General features: G+C 33.8%; 3 protein-coding genes across 3 annotated transcripts; 1 reads left to right on the top strand and 2 right to left on the bottom strand.

Moving 5' to 3' along the window:
- The first annotated feature begins 752 nt into the window (after positions 1 to 752).
- On the top strand, positions 753 to 2,138 carry LOC141455543 (uncharacterized). The gene is made up of 3 exons (XM_074130660.1): positions 753 to 865; positions 1,123 to 1,569; positions 1,699 to 2,138. The coding sequence occupies exons 1-3, from the start codon at positions 848 to 850 to the stop codon at positions 1,963 to 1,965; spliced, it is 732 nt and encodes a 243-aa protein (XP_073986761.1). The 5' UTR covers positions 753 to 847; the 3' UTR covers positions 1,966 to 2,138.
- A 3,548-nt stretch (positions 2,139 to 5,686) lies between these two features.
- Positions 5,687 to 8,443, bottom strand: LOC141455695 (uncharacterized). The gene is made up of 3 exons (XM_074130956.1): positions 8,288 to 8,443; positions 6,679 to 7,695; positions 5,687 to 6,196 (listed from the first exon to the last, which is right to left on the bottom strand). The coding sequence occupies exons 1-3, from the start codon at positions 8,294 to 8,296 to the stop codon at positions 5,771 to 5,773; spliced, it is 1,452 nt and encodes a 483-aa protein (XP_073987057.1). The 5' UTR covers positions 8,297 to 8,443; the 3' UTR covers positions 5,687 to 5,770.
- Positions 8,444 to 12,922: 4,479 nt separating this feature from the next.
- LOC141455694 (uncharacterized) lies at positions 12,923 to 17,011 on the bottom strand. The gene is made up of 4 exons (XM_074130955.1): positions 16,027 to 17,011; positions 14,591 to 14,750; positions 13,605 to 14,512; positions 12,923 to 13,484 (listed from the first exon to the last, which is right to left on the bottom strand). Exons 1-4 carry the CDS (start codon positions 16,033 to 16,035, stop codon positions 13,098 to 13,100), a joined length of 1,464 nt encoding a protein of 487 aa, XP_073987056.1. The 5' UTR covers positions 16,036 to 17,011; the 3' UTR covers positions 12,923 to 13,097.
- Between the last annotated feature and the right edge of the window lie 5,140 nt (positions 17,012 to 22,151).

A 22,151-nucleotide genomic window follows, 5' to 3' on the forward strand; every position in this document is an offset into this window, starting at 1 on the left:
CCAAATATTTGTTTTCTACCTCACCTTCAGAATTTTCGAAACTATTTATAACAACCTAGGGAGTTTGAACCAAATTCTATTGGGTTGGGTGAACTAATAAATATTATTGATCTATAGATGTAGTAAGTAGAACAACTATTATTCTTTTTGTGGATTCTAGGTCTATGGTTGTTTTAGCACTTAACATTCAATTTATTTGGACAAGAAATTTTGAAATATGATTTGAAGAATCAAGAATCCAAAAAGCGCCAGAAAATTATTAAGCTTAACGAAGGATTAGCCGGAGCCCTTCTGCTCTGTTAGTTTTTATAGGAGAGGAAATGAGAAACTCTATTTTCTAGCGACTTTACTGGCATTAATTTATTAAAACTTGTTAATAATTTTTTAAACAAACTTCTGTATTAACGAACAGTTAACGAAGATCACGTAAATTATATGTTTACTTCTAATTTTATTACTCTAAGATTCAAATAACGTCATTTAATAGCATGTTGCCAGGATTTGATTTTTAAAAAGTAGATCAGCACGTTTGCAACGAATAGAAGCTATAAACTGCTATTACTTGACCATAAGCGAAGGTATAGACTAATTATACTTAAAATAACGTATTTGGCTAACCTTGAGATAAATTAAACGGTGAAAGGAAATTAAAAAAATAAATAAATAAGTTTTATGTGTCATCTTCACTAGATAACGATAATTAGGAAATTTGTAGAAGAAAAAAAGTAAGGGGATCATCATTCCCCACCTATTTAATATCTTGCAATTATTACCAATCAACTAGTATATATTAGCCTGTGTGGGAGCCATAAACTCAAGTCATCTAGCTAATCTAACTTCTTCAGCAATGAGTACATCAGGACTGGTAAATCGTATTTTTTTAATTTAATGATTTTTATTGATTCCAACATTAAGGCAATCAATTCTAAAGAATTCATACAATCTTCATCCCATTAATAATTGATTAAATTGTATCTATTTAATAATTTTCCGCAAAATGTCTATGCTGACTTTTGCTTTTAATATTGGGAGATTAAACAAATACTGTTTCTTAAAGTTTCAACTTATTGTTGTCAATTTTATAAAAATAGACAGTTTTAATCTTAATTTTTCCCATTTCAGATTGTGGTTCTCCTGGCTTATGTAGCCCAGAGTATAGCAGAACCTCCAGTAAATACTTACTTACCAGCTTCAGCACAAGCAAGACTTCCCACACAGTATGGTGTCCCGTCATCAAGTTTTAATTCACTTTCATCTCGCTATGGAGCACCAAGAATGTCTAACGCCTTCTCAAATAGTCAAAACTCATTATCTAGAACATACGGGGTACCTTCTTCTGGTCGTCAGCTTGCTTCATTTAGCCCACAATCTAGCTTAGGCTTTGGCCGACTTAACCAATATCGAACACCTGGACTCCAATCATCTTTAGGTGCTTCCAGGTATTCCTCTTCGCCATCTTCACAATACGGTGTACCTTCTCTAGGTTACAGTAACGAAGGACTAGGAGTTGGTCCTTCAGCACCGGGTGGATATTATAAGGGCGGCTATTCTCAATATGATGATCAGTCTGTAAGTCATCCTTAAAATAATTAATACTTATTTTAATTTGAAAATAACAACTAGTACAATGCAATTGCCCAAAATAGATTAACGTCCTTGAATTCTTTTGTTTTAACTTGTTGCTAATGTGCCAAACAGGAACCAGCTAACTACCAGTTCTCCTACGATGTATCAGCACCGGAATATGGAGTCGAATTTGGGCATGCCGAAAGTAGACAAGGCGAAGACACCAGAGGAACATACTATGTGCTATTACCTGATGGAAGAAAGCAAAGGGTTGACTATACCGCTGACGAAAATGGTTACAAGCCGAACGTTGTTTATGAAGACACTGGTGCTGGCGGTAGAGGTGCCTATTACGGCAGAGGAAACTATGGCGGTTCTGGAGGATTTGGCGGTTACTAATTAGATGCTGGAAAATCTGACGGTCACCATTCAGCTTGCGCAGGAGCGTACCTGTTAATTTGCTCTAATTTAATTAATAATTGTTGAAAGAAATTTGTACAAAATACCTTAAATAGAAGTTTTTATTTTAATTTTGGTAAAAATTAAAACAATTACTAATATTTAAAAAAGTGCCTCATGAGAATTATTTCTTCCTTACATTATTTTTTTAGACTTCTTGAGAAGTTGTAAAACCTGACGTCAAGATCTCTTTCTTAGAGTTACTATTTTTTTTATTTCTAATTAAATTATAATTTAATAATTAATTGGTTCGAACTATACGAAACGAAAAAAAAAATCCTTAAATAAATAAATAAAACTACTTTTATTTAAATTATTAAAAGAAAGAGAATTCTCAAAGAATAGATCGAACTCAAAAATACTATTGTCCTCGTTTTGGGAATGAATCCTTTTAACATTGAAATTGTAATTTGAATAAGAATAGAGATAATATACAATTCAATTTTATTGCCTGCAGTTTCACATTTATGAAAACGATATATCTGTCTCATGAAGAAATGTGAAGTAAATGTTTTTTTATTTTTTAGATTTTTCAAATTTGAAGAATAATATTTGCAATCTAGACAAAACTAGATCAATTGAGTGTGATTTGAAAAAGAAATCAAGAGAGATACTTTCTGTTTCAGAACTGTGATCAGATCTTCAAATTACACTAGATCAAAAACTTGTTTTACCTAGGCTTCCTTAGAGCATCCCAGTCAAACTATTCGAAAGCTAAAACTATCCCCTCAATCCATATCATTTACAATAGAAAAGAGCTGGTAGAAGTATTAGTAATTGGTTTATCTATACAAATTTCACGAATCTAACAATGGTTCCTTCAATTTTAAATATAAGTCTTCTCCAACAAATTATTCTGCGTTCATCATAGTAGTGGCGATGGTGCCTAAAAAATGTATGTTTGAGTATTTAAAAAAGAATTGTACTTGCATTGCTACTTTTAACATTGAGGCAATGTTATTAATGTGAGGCTTTAAGACTCAATCGAGCTTTTAATGATTAAATTCATTACAAGATAAGGTTTCTTTCTAAATGACAAAAAGACGAAAGCCTTTCTTTTAAGTGGAATTTTGTATTTTAGTGTTAAAATACAGCATAAATATCTTCATTAACTTTAAAAGTAAAACCAAACCATGTACAAATACTATTTAAACCTAAAACATATGCCCAGTCTATGCAAAAAACAACATCAAATGGAAATAATCTTATATAAATAAAATTGTTTAATTAATATCGTTAATTAATATCGTAAATTAATATCTTTGTTACCATTTTAAAAAATTAATTAATACAAATTTGAAAAAGGGTCCAAACTATTTAAAATTAATAATCATAATATAAAAAACCTTTTTTAATTTTTTTTAATTTATTTGCTATTCACAATCTACAAAGAATAGAATTCGTAATAAGTGAATACGATAAAGGAAGTCTTCCTGACTGGATCAACATGAGGAGAGAAGCTGCCCACCGGCAACACTCTCGCTGGAGTTTCTTACTTTACTGGAGATTGTCACGAGGCCAACAGCGTTTCAATCGTCGTGGAGGACGATCTGGAATCGTTGTGGAGGCGAGATTTAGAACAAGAGGATTTGTACAGAATGGAAGAGAGTCAAAGAATTTTCTATACTTAGATTTAGATTCGTCAGTTATATACGAGATTTTGAGATCGTTATGGAGAGTAGAGTTAGACACATAAAATGGAGAATTTGTAATCTGTCGGAGAATTTTTGATTGGAAGGACTGTATTCTTTGTGAATTGGAATGTTTGGTTGAACCCCACAGCTCAAGTCCGTAAGTCCAGATTGGTTTAAGTACACTGTTGTATATTAGTCGTTTATGTTCCAGTGGTAGTTTGGATTGTCTGCCAATTAGACGTAACAGTAATTTGTTTCGTCGGTTGAGTTCTAGTCTTTTCAGTTTAGTGTACGGATTCCACGTTAGTCTTTTGTCGATGTACATCCCAAGGTAGCGAACTAAATTAGCAGAAGGAAGAGGAATTGAGTTAAAATTTAAAGTGGGACAAGAATTACGACGCAGAGTAAAAGTTATCTGTTCGCACTTTTGAGTATTGAATTTGACTCTCCACTTTTTGGCCCAGGGTTCTAGTTTGTTTAGATGATATTGTAGATGAGAGGAGGCTGTAGTGGCGTCTGAGTTAGAAGAGAGAATAGCAGTATCGTCAGCGTAAGTGCAGAGCAGTGTGTTTGAGTCAGTTGGTAGGTCAGATGTGTACACAGTATAGAGAAGCGGTCCGAGAATACTTCCTTGAGGTACACCAGCCCGTGCCAGAGAGTAGTCGGAAGAGGCAGATCCACAACTTATCTTAAAGAAGCGGTCGGTAAGAAATGATAGTATAATCAAGTAATAAAAAACCTAGAAATAAGAAAATAAAACTATTAATTCCGGCCATTCTGCGCTTAAAATCTTTATTAAAACAATTTTGTGGAATTTCATGTTTGCGAAATTAAACGAATTTTACGAGCTCTCCCTGCCTTTAAGAGCTCAATAGCATTTCTAAACGAGCTTGCAATCCAAAAGTACACCAGGAATTTTATAGGGTAAAGAAAAGAAAAAGTTTTCTTAAGAACTGCCCGTATTATTATTTATTTATTTTCATTTATTGAGTGCACCAGTCATAACTTCGGCGCTGATATTGCTTTCTGCAATGGTTTGGAATTAAATTCACTCAAATCTTGCGAAGATTATGGAAAACCAAATTATTGATGTAGTGTGTGTAACGCCGCTTAAGTTGTAAAAAAGGTAGCGCAGAGATGGCTGGCAGAAGAATTAATAGGCACTACAGGCAGTGGCTAGCGTTACAGATCATTTAGAACAATCTGAGGACAATTAAAAAAAAATAGTTTTAATAAAAGACTCGTTACCGCAACTTTCACAGCCTCCTAGCTCTCCATTCTAATCCTCTTGTACAACAACTCTCCTCTCCTCACTTTCCAGAACATCCTCCTCGTCGCTTGAAGCGGAAGTGGCCTAGGGACCTACTGATGTGAGTGTAATATCTACTGAGAAAGAGTTCCATCAATGGGTGGTTGCTCTTACATGACCTTCATGAGAACTTAACCACTTTTATCAAATTCACTTGACGCAACATTTGTTGCAGTTGTAAATTTACTAATAAAGTGAAAAAATAAATAAATAAAATTAATATAAACAATTAATTCTGTTTAAAAAAAAGAAGTTTTCAAATATTCGATTTCTTTATTCATGCTTCATTATTCCGTTCTTAATTTTTATCTTGAGGATTTATTTTTATTATATTTTATTATTCACGGACAAGACTTACAAAATTGTCATAGCCAGCCAGCTAGCTATGGTGGCTAACAAACTTGTGATTAATTAATGAAATATTACCAATTAAATGAAAGATAAAAAGAATACTGATACGAGATTTTTATTTTATTTTGTGGACTTAATTCCAATAATTTTTTAGATCTTATATTGTATTCTTTGACTGAAAAGTTCAGTATTTATTGACTGAATAATACAGTATTCTTTGAAAAAAGCTGTTGGAAAAAGAAGCCATATCGTTTTTGAATTCAGATCGATGAGATATTATCATTAAGAAAATGAAGATAGAAACAGTCCCCAGAATCTAATGTTGATTCATTAATGGGATGATTAAAAAAATAAAAATAGCGCGAAATAATATCGATAATTGAAATTTATTTACTTTATACAGAGGTAATAAATACACTACGAACAGGTACAATGTAAAATGACTGCATTTCTAATATGGTCCTGACTGAGATGATGTACTATAATCGTTAGTTCTTGCACTAGATGGGTATCCGCCATTTCCTGAAGGATGCTCTCCTGATCTACCAGCAAAGTGTCCTCCATTTCCAACTGCCTGGTATCCTGAAGCACCTCCTGCTTGATAACCACCTACTCCTCCAGAATATCCTCCAGATTGGTAATCTCCGGCTCCACCGTAGCCACCTGCACGCCCGGCAGCTCCAGTGTCTTCATATGAAATTGTAGGCTTATAACCGGCTAGATCAGCCGTATAATCAACTCTTTGTCTTCTTCCGTCAGGTAAAAGTACGTAATATGCTCCTTTTGCGTTTTCTCCCTCTCTTACTTCTGCATGTCCAAATTCTACTGCGTAGCCTGGTTCGGTGACATCATATGTAAAATCGTATTGAGCTGGTTCCTGCAATAAAAAGGTATGAATATGGTACCTACAAAAAAACTGTATTATTAGCTCTGGCACTATCCGCTACTTCCTAAAGGATATCCTTCCTAATCTACTAGCAGATAACAGGTGTTGAGGAGAAATCCAAAAATATATCCAGAGACCTAAGAGTAGAGTTAGTCCTAGGTAAGGACAGTTATACCAAATATAGCGGTTACAATTTTCAGTCTTAGTTTGAATTTTATAACGAAATAATTAAGAATATTAAAGCCCTAAAGCAAAAGCAAGCAAGAGGAAACGCTTAAAAAGCTATCAGCCGTAATAGGTACCTTATCATCATCATTGACATTCAGCTACTTGAAAGGAAATTATTAATTTATTTCACTTTAACTTAATTTAATATAATCACTTTTAAAATATTTATTGGAGGATGAGAATTGAAAGAAAATATTTTACTTTTTATAAAAAGCGAAAATTTAAACATAAATATTATGACTTACTGACTGATCATCACTGAGTCCCCTAGCGTACTGATTGCCTTCGTAACCTCCAGAAGAATAACCTCCAGCATATCCTGCAGATCCTCGAGTTGCCGCATTAACTACAACAGCATCGCTAAAACCTTGATTTCCAAATCCTCCAACACCAGGAGCTCCATAGCTAGCTGAAGGAGATGAGAAAGATGATGCAGATGGGGCTCCATATTGAGATGAAGGCAAAGAAGAACGTCCACCAGCGGCTGAGGAATGGAAATCCGGTGCACCGTACTGATTAGACAAACCGGAACTAGGAGCTCCATATCTAGCGTTTGGTGTAGCGTTATCAAATTGACCAGAAGGTGCACCATAACTGCTTGAAGGTACGCCAGAAGTTCTGCCTAATCCTGGAGCACCATACTGGCTAGATGGAAGAGAAGAACTTCTACCGAATCCTGGAGCTCCATACTGGCTTGATGGAAAACCAGAACTTCTACCCGATCCTGGAGCACCATATTGGCTTGATGGGAGACCAGAACCTCTACCAAATCCTGGAGCACCATACTGGCTTGATGGAAGACCAGAACTTCTGCCTAATCCTGGAGCGCCATACTGGCTTGATGGGAGACCAGAACCTCTACCCAATCCTGGAGCGCCATACTGGCTTGATGGGAGACCAGATCCTCTACCCAATCCTGGAGCACCATACTGGCTTGATGGGAGACCAGAACTTCTACCCAATCCTGGAGCGCCATACTGGCTTGATGGGAGACTAGAACCTCTACCCAATCCTGGAGCACCATACTGGCTTGATGGGAGACCAGAACTTCTGCCTAAACCTGGTGCTCCGTAAGAATCGGAAGGAAAACTAGTACTTTTTCCTGCGGCGGGAGCTCCATATTGATTGGACGGGGCACCGAACCTAGAAGAAGGTGTTCCATACTGAGTAGAAGGTCCGCTTAATCCTCGGGTTGCTGGTAGGTAACTGTTTACTGGTGGTTCTCCTAAGCATAGCCCGACAGATAGTAACAACAGTACGATCTGAAAATCGTTAGAAGACGATAATTAAAAAAAAACAATCATAAATCGTAGTAATTTCTAGTTTTAATAAAATAAATTTTGTTTTTGGATTAATATGAAAGATTAAAATCGTAGATTTTATCCATCGCAACGCGCATGCTAATAGTATAAATCAGTTTGGTGTACAGAATTTTTCTTCTTTTACGTATGTTTATTATTTATAGTTGTAGTAAGACGTAAACATAAGTGAAGTCGAATTCTTTACATTTATCGGGTTAATCTACCTCTGATAATATGTTAAAACTCCGAAACCGGTCATAGATTATTAGTTATTTTTAAACCATTATTCCAACAGAAAATGGATCTTATAAAGTTTCTGAAATGACTTTTCAACCTATTTGGTCAGTACTGTCTCCTGAATGTACGGATTTCTTTAAATAAGTTTGTACATGTTTCAGTTATGTTGGTTTCTGTTTCTACCTTACATTTAGATGTATGGTTTTAGTTTATTGTATCAATTTTTTTGTTTTTTTAAATTTTAAAACAAAAATTACTTTTCTTATAGAAACTGAATTTTATTTTTGGAAAAGTAATACTGTAAGAAAGTGGTTACCTTATTCATGTCGAATGATCAGTTTGTTAACGGGTGCAGAACTATACCATGATTTACCACCGTATCACATTTATATAGAAGCAGTTGATGAACAGCAGATATTCTGGGGGGAGTTCTGGTGGGAGTTGAGTTTGTAAAGTTGCAAAACTTTTGCACCCCTTCGTGTGCACCGCCGGTAATAGCCTTTCACCTCTGGCCATCCCAGGGCTCCCATCCACTGTAACTGTTTAAATTATATATTTAATTGTATACATTGTAAGTATGTGTGCATGTATTAGTTATCTTCTTCTTTTTTTCTAGTGTACCATCTGTTTAGGTGTCATTCATTTGTTTTATTTCACTAACATCTTCAACTGTGAAACACATTTCCTTATTTACTTAATGTCCTTGTGATTTAAAAAACTGTAGATCAAACATGATCTCTCATCACTCAAAAATATTTCTGAGACAAAACTTAATTTTATACCTAAATAATTGAAATGCTTTTGTATTTTTTAAAAAATTATTCCTATATTACTAACTGAATATTTTGTTTAAATAAAAAATGATTCAATGAGGATGATTTGTAATCACAATCTGTCACTTTCATCTTTTGAGAAGTAGACAATTCAAGGTCCTCTTCAAAATGAATTAATTGTAACTTCCTAGATTCAGATGATCCAAATAGTTATAAACATTTCAGACAGAATTTATGTTGTGGGCTTCGAATTTTACAGCTACGGCGCATGAAAATCAATACAAACAAAGTTAAGTACATCGTCTTCACTCTTAAAAACAAATTCTTGCTCAACAGTCCGTTTCCTTCGGCTTTCCGGGTGCAATATTTTGGACTACCTAGACAAGAGACTTATTTAGGACCCCATATACGCAATAAACGCATTGAACTAAGCAAGAAGTTCTAACTCATGCATAGATTACTTGAAACAGGTTCAAAAGTAACGTTGCAGAATAAACGATGTTCGTATTTAGGTCCTTCTTGCACTGATTAGGACTTTCGGACTGGAACTACGCGGTATAGCAAAACGATCGAATTTACACAGAATGTACAGAATACTCTACGGTTTAAAATTTCAAAGTTAAAATATTATGCGAATAATTAAAAATATAATCACTTATTTCTATGTCAGTAACATAGCTATTCATAAAGATCTCAACTTTCCATTTGTATCCGAATCAGTTTTCAGCGTTTTTGTTGCACTTTTCCGTTATATTCAAGCCCTCAGTAACAAAAACTGGGATGTTTTCTTTTTTTTTTCATAAACTTTAGAAAGGTATGGAGTCACTAGAAGTACACCCATTTCATTTCTGAGAGTAGACAATTTTATCATCCAAGCTAATCCCAAAATGTTTTCAAACTTGCCGTCACATTTTAATTGATATTTTTCTCAAATAACCAAGATTTTCGATGGATCCTTAATAGATGGATTAAAGAATAAGGGGGAAAAAAGATTAAAGAGGATGTCATTGAAAATAAATCTGACATGATGTAATCATGTATAACGAATACGTTAGTGGCAAAATAAGGTATTCAGTGGTGGCTAGCACCACGTTAAGCAAACGGTTAGAGGAGAGGCCCGCAAAGCTAAGATTTTGGATGTATCCGGCAATGGACGTGATGCCCGGTCTAGGAGTCTATATGAGAAATTTATAGTGAAGTTCGTTCATTATTCGCCTCCATACACGACAACTGATTAGTGATTAGGCTTAAACCCAGCCTAACATAAAAAATGCAATGGTATCAGTCTCAAACCGAGGAATTTTAACAGATAATTCTAAATAACGTGTAATAGGCTAAAAGGAAACGTCATATAACATATAAATTCTTTGGAAGGCAAACAGATTAAAGAGAAAATTAAACTTAATTCACTGGCAATAATCAAGTTGATTTGATACCAGTAAAAAATTAAGTTTGTTCATTGGCTTTGGAGGCCATCTTAAATCACTGCCGGCCTCCAGGAGTGTACTTTGGTTACAGACATTGAGCTACTTCACTGTTGAGTGAGCAAAAACACTTCGCTGCTCTAGAGTGACGCATCAGAACAATGTACGGTTTTATCAATGATATATAAAATTTCATGCCATTGAATGTTGGGAGATGGATTAATACAGTTTGGGCCAGTAGGCTAAACGTTAGTCAATCCTTGTTAAATACGAGGGTCGTTTGAAAAGTCCGTGCAAAGTCAGAGAGATAGCACCACTGGCGCGTATCGAGGTTATGTTTAGTTAGTAGCATCTCTTGGAAGAACACACACCAAGTTTCAGCCAGATCGGTCTATTTCTTTGTGTTTGGCATTCGTTTGAATCGAGGAAGTCGAGTGATTTTCAAAAAATGGACGAAAAAGAATTTCGTGTGTTGATTAAACACTACTTTATGAAAGGCAAAACGCCTCAGGAGACTAAAGAGAAGCTTGATAAACATTATGGTGACTCTGCACCTTCGATTAGAACAGTTTATAAGTGGTTTCAAAATTTTCGGAGTGGCCATATGGGCACAAGTGACGCTGAACGTTCTGGACGCCCTGTTGAGGTTACTACTCCAGAAATCATTGATAAAATCCATGATATGGTGATGGATGACAGAAGAGTGAAGATGCGTGAGATTGCTAGTGCTGTGGGCATCTCGAATGAACGGGTACATAATATTTTGCATCAACATTTGGACATGACAAAGCTATCCGCAAGATGGGTGCCGCGATTGCTCACGCTTGACCAAAAACGAAATCGTGTGAAGTGTTGCAAGGACGGTTTGCAGCTGTTCCAGAAGAATCCGCAGGACTTTAAGCGTCGTTTCGTCACTGTGGATGAAACATGGATACATCACTACACTCCTGAGACCAAAGAACAATCTAAAGAATGGGTTACCAAGGGGGAATCTGCGCCAAAAAGGCGAAGACCGTTCCTTCGGCCGGAAAGATTATGGCGACTGTCTTTTGGGATTCGCAAGAAATAATCCTCATCGACTATCTGGAAAAGGGTAAAACTATTACAGGTGCATATTATTCATCGTTATTGGACCGTTTGAAAACCGAGCTGCAAGAAAAACGCCCACGATTGGCCCACAAAAAAAGTCCTTTTCCATCACGACAACGCACCAGCTCACACCTCAGCAGTTGTGGTCGCAAAATTAATGGAAATAGGGTTCCAAATCGTTTCACATCCCCCCTATTCTCCAGACTTGGCTCCCTCGGACTACTATTTGTTCCCCAATATGAAGAAATGGCTGGCGGGAAAAAGATTTTATTCAAACGAGGAGGTGATTGCAGAAACGAATGGCTATTTTTCAGACTTGGACAAATCCTATTATTCGGAAGGGATCAACAAACTAGAGCAGCGTTTGTATAAGCCTAAGTGTATAAGGACGAAGTGTGTAAGCCTAAAAGGAGACTATGTTGAAAAATAAAAAAGGTTTACCCCAAAAAATTAAGTAGTTTTTATTTTTGCACGGACTTTTCAAACGACCCTCGTACATATATAATGAAAATTTGGGAATTTTATCTTTTATAGAAAAAGAGAAAAAAAATTGTCAAAGTTGGGTGTTTTTCAACGTTGCGCTTTTTCGTGCAGTTTTTGACGATCAACCCTTATACAAATGTCCTACCGGACAGTTTTATTAATTTTATTTTTGCCTGTGAGCAAAGATTGATATTGCATGTAAAGAAACAATTTCAGAGCAAAAAATGATGAGTTATTTAAATGGATTTCTTTATTGATACATTTCTAACATACATCTCTAATTATTATTAATTATGTATTCTACATATATAAATATTATATTTAAATAATATTACCAATTTTAGACCCCATCAATAGCTTTTTGCCATGGTTACTGTCTGTAGTTATCGTAATTTCTTTATTTTCTTCAGAAGTACTTTCTTTACTTTGTATTTTATTATGTTTTATTTTTGTCAGATGATACTTTTCCTTATTGAATTAGAGACATAATAATAAAATACAAAAATTAAATGCCAAATCAGATAACTGAGAGTTCGAATCCAGAATAGAGTTTTATATTTGGAAAATAATATTTAGTATATTAAACTGGAAATGCTATCTATTGGTGCAGTTAACAATCATTTCTATCCAAAATATTTTTGCACACAATATGCAGTTGCTAGCAAGTTCTGTTATATAAATAAAATTGCATCGATACTACCCAAATATATTTGTGGCGCTAATTGAAGCGGTATCTAATCAACTGGATGTAATCTACCCAGATTTTTGTTTATTAACCAGATCTTATCATCCAGTGAGTTAAGAAAAAATTGAACTTAGAAAGCAATGACACTTTTAAATAGGCTTTACCTCGCAAGTACCATTGGAAATCGGGGTAATTTAAGAAAAATATCAATTAAAATGTAAATACTGAGGGAGGGAAATTATGGGATTGTACACACTAGATTGTTCGGATTCCGTTCAAAAATGATAATTGAAGCTGCTGCTTTTGTACCTAGAGCAGGCAATACCTTTTGTAATCAAAGTCAAACGAGCTCTAACTTACTCTGGAACAAGTATCTTGTCTGATTCCCAGATATGAATTGAGAAAGAACTTGCAATCTACTTTTAAAGACATGATCAAACTTTATATCGGTGCTAAATTATTTAAAACTTATTTATCATACCGAATTGAAAAAAACAAACGAAAACTGTGATTAATTCCATAAAATTTAATTTCATTTATTTAATAAAATGTACAACTGCCATTGGCAAGAATTAATATAAATATAATATAAATATATATTAAGTACATGTATTCTTTTTAAAATAAAGCTTGATCACTTTGATAAACAAATTTACAATAAATTTAAACAACTTAATAGGAACCAGCAGGACGGCTACGTTGTCCCACACCGCTCTGATAACCTCCACCCGATTCGTAACCATTACTTCCTCCGTAAGAATTTTGTCCTGTACTCCTGCCAAGATGTTCCTGATTTTCAGAGCCTGATTGCTGAACGTTGTAAAAGCCATTACTGAACTGTTGTCTTCCAGTTGTTAAGGTTCCAGTATTTTCGTAAGAGATGGTTGGTTTATAACCATATTGGCCTGCAGTATATTGCACTCTCTGCCTTCTGCCGTCAGGTAATAAAACGTGGTAAGAACCATTAGTTTCTTCACCATCTCGTGATTCTTCTTGGCCAAATTCAACTCCCTGTTCACCATCACTTACATCGTAATTGAAATCGTATTTAGCTGGCTCCTGTCCCAAAAAAGAAAATGTATTAGTTTATTGATTTTGTATTTATTTATTTATTTCATTTTTGGTTTATTTTTGCTTAAAAACGAGAAATTTATTTAAAGAAAGAAATATAGTACTTACAGAAATTTCATTTCCACCCGCAAGGGTATAGCTTCTAGCATGCTGGTCTCCGTTTGCAACTCTAGAATGCGATTGGCCAAAGACATTTCCAGTATAAGATTTCTGATCATTAACAGAAGATCCACTGAAGCCAGATCCTGGATAATGGGATGGAAGGCCATTATGAGATGATGATGTAGAATCGCTGAATGAAGATGGCGTCCCATACTGGGAAGAGTGTGTTGATCTAATTGCTGATAGTGTTCCATATGGTGAGGAAGGTACAGATCTAAATTTTGAGAGGCTAGAACTGTGTGCAGATGATGAGCCAAACTGGGATGAAGGACTTGTTCTAAAAGAAGATGGAGTACCATACTGAGAATTTGGTGCAGAAGTTCTCATAGAGTATGGTCCACCATACTGCGATGGTGGAGATGATGGCGTACCGTACTGTGATGAAGGTGTACCGTACTGTGATGAAGGTGTACCATACTGTGATGAAGGTGTACCGTACTGTGATGAAGGTGTACCGTACTGCGATGAAGGTGCACTGTACTGTGATGAAGGCAGAAATCTGCGCACTGAGGAAGCACCGTATTGAGAATCAGAAACTCTAGAGGAAATAAATTGATCTTCAGAAGTGCTACGGGAATCGTAGTGGGATGAAGGTTGGTAACTCAATTGGGTAGCCGGTGTTTTATTATTTCTGGAGGATAATGAGCCCAGTGCGCTGTTTGGGACTCCATATTTATTTGAAAGAGTACCATATCGTAAAAATGATCTAGAATAATCTGAAGAAGGGGCACCATAATTACTGGAAAGAGAACTGAAATGTCCAGAAGGAATTCCGTTTTGACTGGAAGGGTTGACACTTCTGCTGGAATGTACATCTTCAGCATAACTGCCCTGTTGTAATCCTCTTGGTACTTCTAAATTGAGAAAAAAATACTAATTTAATAAAAATCTGAAAATGCCAAATATATTTTTTTGTAAATTTGTATTCTTACCTGAAGGTGGTTGACCATATTGGCCGGTTGATGTACCGAATTTGGAGGATGGTGCAGTATATTGAGCAGAATTACTACCTGAACCTCGAGCTGCTGGTAGATAATGATTAAACGGTGGCTGTGCAACACAGAACCCCAAGATCAGCACCAACAAAGCTAACTAGATCATCACAAAAACCACAACAAATAAAAATTTTAAAAAGTACACTTTATTAGGTCAAGTGTATTCCATTTTAGTTCATTGAGACCAGAAATACATTTAAATGGGACAATTATACAATATCAAAATTGCTAAATTTGCAATATTCGGGTAGAAATTGGTCATAATTTCTTTAGTTTACTGTGAAGTTCTTATCAATATCAAACTGTTGATCACGTTTAACTCCGCGAAATATCGTCACGTATTTTAATTAAATCATTATCACGTAGTAATTAATAAAATAATAATAGATATTGTAATAATTATTGAATTGCAACTAATCTCTACTACAATAGTGAATGAATTCGAAGTAATGTGAAAAATAGAATCGGAAGGCAATCTTTTTTTCTACATCTGAAATTTCAAGATACAGATCAAGATTATTAAAGAATTGTGTATCGTGCCGTTTTTAGTCCGAAATTAATATTGTGTAGTGCGTCATGAATGTCTAAATTTAAAAATTTAAAAAGAACCACCAGAAGTTCATAGTTTAAGTCATCTTTAAAACGAAAGAAAATCTCTTAAAATCATTGGGAAAACAACTTTAATCCTTTTAAATGAATTCCAACACTTTTTGTTGTGTAGAAATAGATTCTATTTTCTTTTAATCTTACATATTATTTTCACTTAATTTGAAATATTTGATTACAAAATTATTATTTGGGTGTTTCAAGAAGTTTTGTCAGTGTGCATGCTGTTAAAGTAATCCTTGAATAAAATGGTATGGAAATAAAATTTGAAAATTGATATTGAGGACAAGTAAAACTGTTAGGGGACATTAGTTTGTATCTCCATTCTGCTGATTTATTCGTTCTGGCTCAATTTGACTGACAGTTCCATTTCCATTTTCCTGTGAAGTATGTATTACAACCTACATAATATTACATAATAATAATGATAATTAAATACGTTATTAAAATTCCGAGTTCAAGAAAAATCGTCTGACCACAAGTGTGAATAATTTGTCTTTTTATAGGAATCGTTTCGCATCTCCTCAGACAAAGATACATAAATCGCTTTTGTTGGCAACATTTTTCAAGAAAACTGATGAAATGTGTGACGACGATGCACGCTTTTACACTATCTTTGTCACACTGTCCTCAAAAATGATTTTTTAAAATGGTATAACTACTATAAAATTTATTTAAAATTAGAAGTTTAAGGACAGCATTCTTTCTCTTTATGAATTATTGAGCCTTAACGTTACACGTTTTAATAATAGAATTTATATACTCACTTTAATCATGGTCTTTACTGAGGTTGATACCCAAAATTAGTGGTGATGAAACAATAGAAGAAGAAGACTGAGATATGATAAGATTAGGGTGTCTTGACAATGTATATATAGTTGTCAGATTTTAAGAATTAGATGTGGAGAGGGGATAAGACTGACTTTTAAACTATTAATTAAAAGATTGTTATTATGCATACATTCCCCACTTTAGTGTGATGATGACAAGTAGCCAAAATATGATTGCATTATTACTAAACGTGCTACAATACTTGTTTTCATAAAACAAAGATGTTACAGGCTGTCTCTTAATTAGAGGATGGTAGATAAATTTTAGGATTGTGTATTTGTTAGGATCATCATATGTTTGAATATCAGATATAAACTTGAAGTAATTTGGTTTAATTTAAGCTTGAATAATTTTTGTTTGTTTAAAGAATAGTAAAACATTTTGAGTAGATCTTGGTTCCTGGAAAGAAGATTTTAAAAAGCTTTTATATTATTGAATGAAACTTAGTGTTGACCCAGGGAAAAAACGATGAGGGTATATTTTTGGTAAAATCGAGATTTCAACGCTAGCTGTTAGTTGTTGGGCTGTATTTTCATTTTACCTATTGTTGAAAAGCAGGAAGAATGATGGAATTCCTTGAAAAATACTGATAAGGGTTTGCCAATACTATGACAGAAATATGAGGGTCCGCGCGCCTGACCTGACAATGCATTTGCCATTGATAGTATTGTCCACGAGACACATATCTTTTTTGTCTTTTAATTCCTACAAAATCTCCCTAGATATATCCTCATCGTTTTCAGCTAGACTCATCCAATGTTTAAATTGATGTATAAAAAGAAAATGTAAAGGATATTCAGGAGGATATTAAACATACCCGAAGTATCTCTAATGCATCAGCCAATAGATATAACAATTGACAAACGAACAAAATAAATCATTGATGGCAAAAACCACTCGCTGATCGAAATGTGACACGAACATTCTTTCCTTGAATATATATTATATAACAGTAAAACAAGTTTGCGATTGAATTGATACTGTAGATTATTTTGATAATCTAAACGCTTGGCCAATTGTCAGATGTGATTAGAAGACGTGTTTTATCAAGAAAAACAAATGTGTTTAGATATTATATATTGGTTTTAAGAAACCCCCTTGAGAAAAGATAAAGATAACCAAACTACAACTGACCCAAAACATAACTGTGTCTTCTTCATTTATTCATTGTTATTTTTTATTATTCGAATTAGGGCGAAAATGCGGCTATTTTTCTTTAGAGTTGTCGGTAAAAATACTTTTGTGTATTCAGCAACTATAGAACATCGCGAACTGTAGGCAGCTTTGACTACATAAGATAAGCTGTATTCCACAAACCAAGCCTTGACTTCGTTAGATGTATTTCTAGTCTCCTAACTTCTGATAATCGCATAATCTGCCAGTACACAGTCTCGAACAATTAGTTGTTGGACATTCTTCATTATTAATGTTCACATACGGATCAGCATGGGAAATAATTTGTAACGGAATGTTTAGAAAGAAACCCATATTTTGGTACCGAAATTATTTATCTAGGAAAATTATTTATTTACTTATTTATTTGTGATAGAAAATGGGAATAAGCGTTATCCAAAACAATACTAATTCTTCTTACTACAACTCCAACTCTCCTAATTAATTACTAACTCTAATAATCACAAATTATTAACCAAACTATTAATAATGGCACAGAATCTGCGACGAATTACAATTGCACATGTTTATTTCTATTTAAACTGTCATGTTCAAACATTTTATACATATTGTTCTAATTGAATGTATCCTTATTGAATAAAATAAGACGCAATCTTCGGAACAATTTATTTAATAAATTATTGGCACAAATAGTATTAGATAATTATAATACAATTAATTTTATTCTATAGTCCATATTGGGACCATAATTATTATTCTCGTTTTGGAGTACATGTAACAGTTAATCATTGGGATATCAATTTTTTATTTATTTAAAATATTTTTGTGTTACGAAGAGGCAATAATAAAATTAATAAAAACTAAATTAAGCAAGTTAATCATTTAAACATTTTTTTTCCAATAATAAGAAACATTGCTTTCAAAATCCTTTAACTCACTTTCATCCAGGACTTGTCTCACATATATTTCAAATTTTTTTTATAAATTCGCAATCTTACTGCGATAAGAGGAGAATGTCACTTTACGGAATGCTTGATAACAGTATATCTTCCTTAATAAAGTCCAACAAATTGATTTCTTTTGATGTTGTTTTTTTTTTTTTTTATAAATGTAAGCATGTCCAAAACAAGCAAGCCTGGTATTCCAGTTGATTAACTTATCTTAAATCTTCTGCGATGTAAGAAATCTATTAAAAAACCATTAAATGTAATTCATAAAATTTAGAGTCCTTGTAAGTTGTAAAATGTTTTTGTGTGAATAGTGTAGATGATGAATTAGAATTCCGCAGAATCCATTCCAAACTGCAGATCTAACAGCATTTTCAACAGAATTTGTGGATACGAAGCGGCGAACGTCATCTATTTTTGTAAGCTTTGTATGTATTCTGCAAGTGCTGTAGCTGTCAGTGTCAAGAGTTATTTTGCTGGGACACACGCAGCATGATACTAAGATCTCGGACAAAATTAGATATTCTACTTCTTAAGGGACTCCCGATACTAAAGTTTCGACTAAACTTGTCATCCGAAGGTAGGAATTCAAGAATGGTTAGCTATTGATTTTTGAGAGGTCCACGAGGAACTGCAATCATTTCAATGAACTTCTTCAGGTTGCAGGACTGTGAAACAAAGCAAAGTACGCCTATATAGGTATTAGGACTTCCTAAGCTGATAGTTTTACGGTTAAAAAAATCGCCATAAACTTCAAATAGGGAATCAATATTATAAACAAAGATTTAGCCTAAGATAAGATACAATTTAAGATGTAAATGAAAAGTAGCTGCACCCAAAAGTGTTATACACAATTATAGAAACATTTATTTTCTTTTGTTTGATTGCTTCTTCAAGATTTGAAATATAAAGACCGCCACAGCAATTACAATAACTGCCTGACACAAATGCCATAATAACATAACTTTGTATGTCATTTGTGGGCAGATAATATAACGTTGGCTGATGTCGGTGAAAATAACGTTACTAATTATTAGAGACAAAATTACGCATTCATTGAAACGCTTAAAATAAAGGTTAAAGATATTGTGATATTCGTGACACAATGCAAAAAATGTGTGACCATGAACTTCCCAAGACAATAATATTATAAAAATTAATTACTATTTTGTATTTTAGGACGGATGACTCAATAAAGGATCTAGTAATGACAGCTAGACCTGCGTCACGCCCAAGATTGTACATCACTGCTTTTGAAATAAATCAATCTTTTATCATTATCAACCACACAACTTTAATATAAGAGGAAGTCAAACAAATTAAACGTTTCAAGTCTTATGTGTATGAAGATAGCGCTCTGTCCAATAAAACGCTCACATGATACTTTTTTTTTCTCCAAAGAAGACCAAAATTCTTTTCACCGTTTTAGGAAATAAGTCACCGTCTTGCAATTTCAGAGATGTTTTGGTATGACATTTTATATAATATTCATTCACAAGACCATCAATACCCCTGAGAACAGACGTTTGTTAATGGAAAAGGATGCTTTAAAGACAACTAATGTGCTGATAGGCAGTAAAGAAAATTACCCTCTTTAAAACGATTCATCAGTTGTAAAATTATAGGTTTTAAAATCATGATACGCGAATTTTTGGTTTAATAATTAAATAAACTAAAGCTGTACAATAACATAACCTAATTAGAATTAGAGATGGCTAGAGTTCTTTCATTAATAACATTAAATTAAGGAAAAATGATAAAGAACTCAAAGTTATAGAAATTATAAATTTAAGTCGAATAGAGATATTCAATGATTTCAATCCGCTCGTTCACTGGCGCCACTGTGTTTTTTCAATGTAATGCCGGCATCTTCGATAATGTTCTGTCTTTAAAAACATCACAACACATCATCGCCCAACCAACTCTCTTTTAGGAAGAGAAAATTTAATGGCATCTCGCTTGACTTGTTCCCGAGAATTCCTTGTGAGAGTCCAGTTAACCAACACAGAACTAATACCCTTTAATTTATTGATTTATTTAAAAATCAATTGAAAGAGATACATTTGGTTCATTTTTTAGGCCACAATTCCTTTAAGATATTATGTAAATTACACATTACACAAAAAATTTCAATTAACAACTTTTTTAGATCATTAATATTTACTACTCTTATTTAAACTCTTACTACTACTCTTAGTTTAATTATAACAAATTTTACAATCTGTTTAAGGTTTAATTTTTTGAAAGTTCACTGCTCATACTAAAGATTACCTACTCATTTCCAACTTACAACTCATGACTTACGCTTTTGAATAAATTAAAAGCTCATTAAATAGTTGCGGTTAAGATATGATAGTTGTGATAACTATGTACAACTTTGAAAAAGAACGTCGGTAAGTTCACATCTACGCCTACCTTATTCATCCTCTTTCCCTTAACTAGAATCTAATCAGTCTTATGGAAGAAATAGACAAGAATCACGTTGCTCTGGTCTGAGTACCTGCAATCGTGTCTCCGCCTCCACATATTCTTACATCTTTGAACAATATGTTAAAAATCTTTCTTACTTTTCTGTTTGCGCAACTGCATTTCATATAATAAATGATTACAAAATGTATATCGTCCGGTGGATGAGTTGGCAAAAACAGAGAGTTTTTATGGCGCACAAAACAGGTGAAGGATGAATGCGTTTTAGTCAGTACCTGTCACGATTTGTATTTGATACACTATTGGGTACACTTAGTGCGTCTATTTCCATAATAATATGCATTTCATTTGCTTAATTATAAAGTTCATATACACCAAAAAAGCTCTTTTGTTTTTATTTTAGGCGCGCCAACATCTGAGGTTACTGGGTTACTAGCGCTCGTCGCTTTCTTCATTGCCTGTGGGCACTGTTCGCTTGTCATAGGCAACATGATATTATCACTGGATAATTTTAGGGGACAAACAAAACCAAACTTAAAGACATGGTTCTGCTAAACTATAAAATCAAATAGTAAAAAGAAACTAATAAATTATTTTGATGATTATTTTTTTCTACTATTTCTGTTAAATTAGATTATTTTGAAAGAAAGAAGTGAATGGTCAGTGGAGAACTAAAAAAATGAAGAATTTTGTCAGCTAAAAGAACGAAGATGATATCGTGACATGTTTAAAGAAAGGACGCCTCTGCTGGTTAGGTAATGCTAAGAGGAGGGTGGAGGATATACAGTCTAAAAGGCTCCAATAAGAGCTCGCCGGAGATCTCGCTTGCTTTGGCTGGACTATGTCCAAGATGACCTCACCTCAATGTCGGTCATTGGAGAATGAAGGCCATAAAACAGGGGATGTCTGGTAGAAGCTTGGGCCCTTTAGAATTGACAGGTAAAAAAGAAAAATGCATCATGCAGACACCTGTTGGATTTTGTAGAGTTGCAAATTATGACTGGTCGTCCTATTCCAAAAGCATGCAAAGGCTATTAGGTGTTAATCAAAAACATTGTTAACATCAGTTACTTTTTAAAAAAGATTCTTCCACAAACAGCAAACATTTTTCTTCCATAGAAAAAAATTAATAATTATTTACCATAATTAAATAATTTACCTTATACTTTATTTTGTAATTAATTTTTAAAAGTTAGTTTGGTACTTATTGAAGGGACATTGTCATCTTAAGCAAGGCCAGATGTGTGTATAAAGAAAAAAAGTATAAAAGTGTGTGTATGCATTGTATAATAAATATTTACATTACTGAAAATAGAAAAACTGCCAAATTTATAAAAACAAAAATGAAAGGATACAATTTGTGTGTATGTAATTATCTTACTATAATTATAAAAAACAAAAATGCTGAAAATGAAAGGAGCATCATTTTTATTGCTATTGCTAATCCAATTACAGAATTTGTTGTATAATGAAAACAATTAAGCTGAGTTGCATTTTTTAATTTATGACGAGTTATTAAAAATAAAAATAGATTGTTATTGAATGTAATGATA

Source organism: Rhodnius prolixus, unplaced genomic scaffold, assembly GCF_049639745.1.
Source record: "Rhodnius prolixus isolate KJV_2025 unplaced genomic scaffold, Rpr scaffold_4, whole genome shotgun sequence".
Lineage (NCBI taxonomy): Eukaryota > Metazoa > Arthropoda > Insecta > Hemiptera > Reduviidae > Rhodnius > Rhodnius prolixus.

What these genes read in the sequence shown, in the direction of transcription:
- LOC141455694 (XM_074130955.1), bottom strand. An exon ending in ATATGGTCAACCACCTTCAG is followed by an intron (nt 14,513 to 14,590) that starts GTAAGAATACAA and finishes TTCTCAATTTAG; the next exon opens with AAGTACCAAGAGGATTACAA. An exon ending in CGGGTGGAAATGAAATTTCT is followed by an intron (nt 13,485 to 13,604) that starts GTAAGTACTATA and finishes TTTTTGGGACAG; the next exon opens with GAGCCAGCTAAATACGATTT.
- LOC141455543 (XM_074130660.1), top strand. An exon ending in CTCAATATGATGATCAGTCT is followed by an intron (nt 1,570 to 1,698) that starts GTAAGTCATCCT and finishes TGTGCCAAACAG; the next exon opens with GAACCAGCTAACTACCAGTT.
- LOC141455695 (XM_074130956.1), bottom strand. An exon ending in GACTCAGTGATGATCAGTCA is followed by an intron (nt 6,197 to 6,678) that starts GTAAGTCATAAT and finishes TTTTTATTGCAG; the next exon opens with GAACCAGCTCAATACGATTT.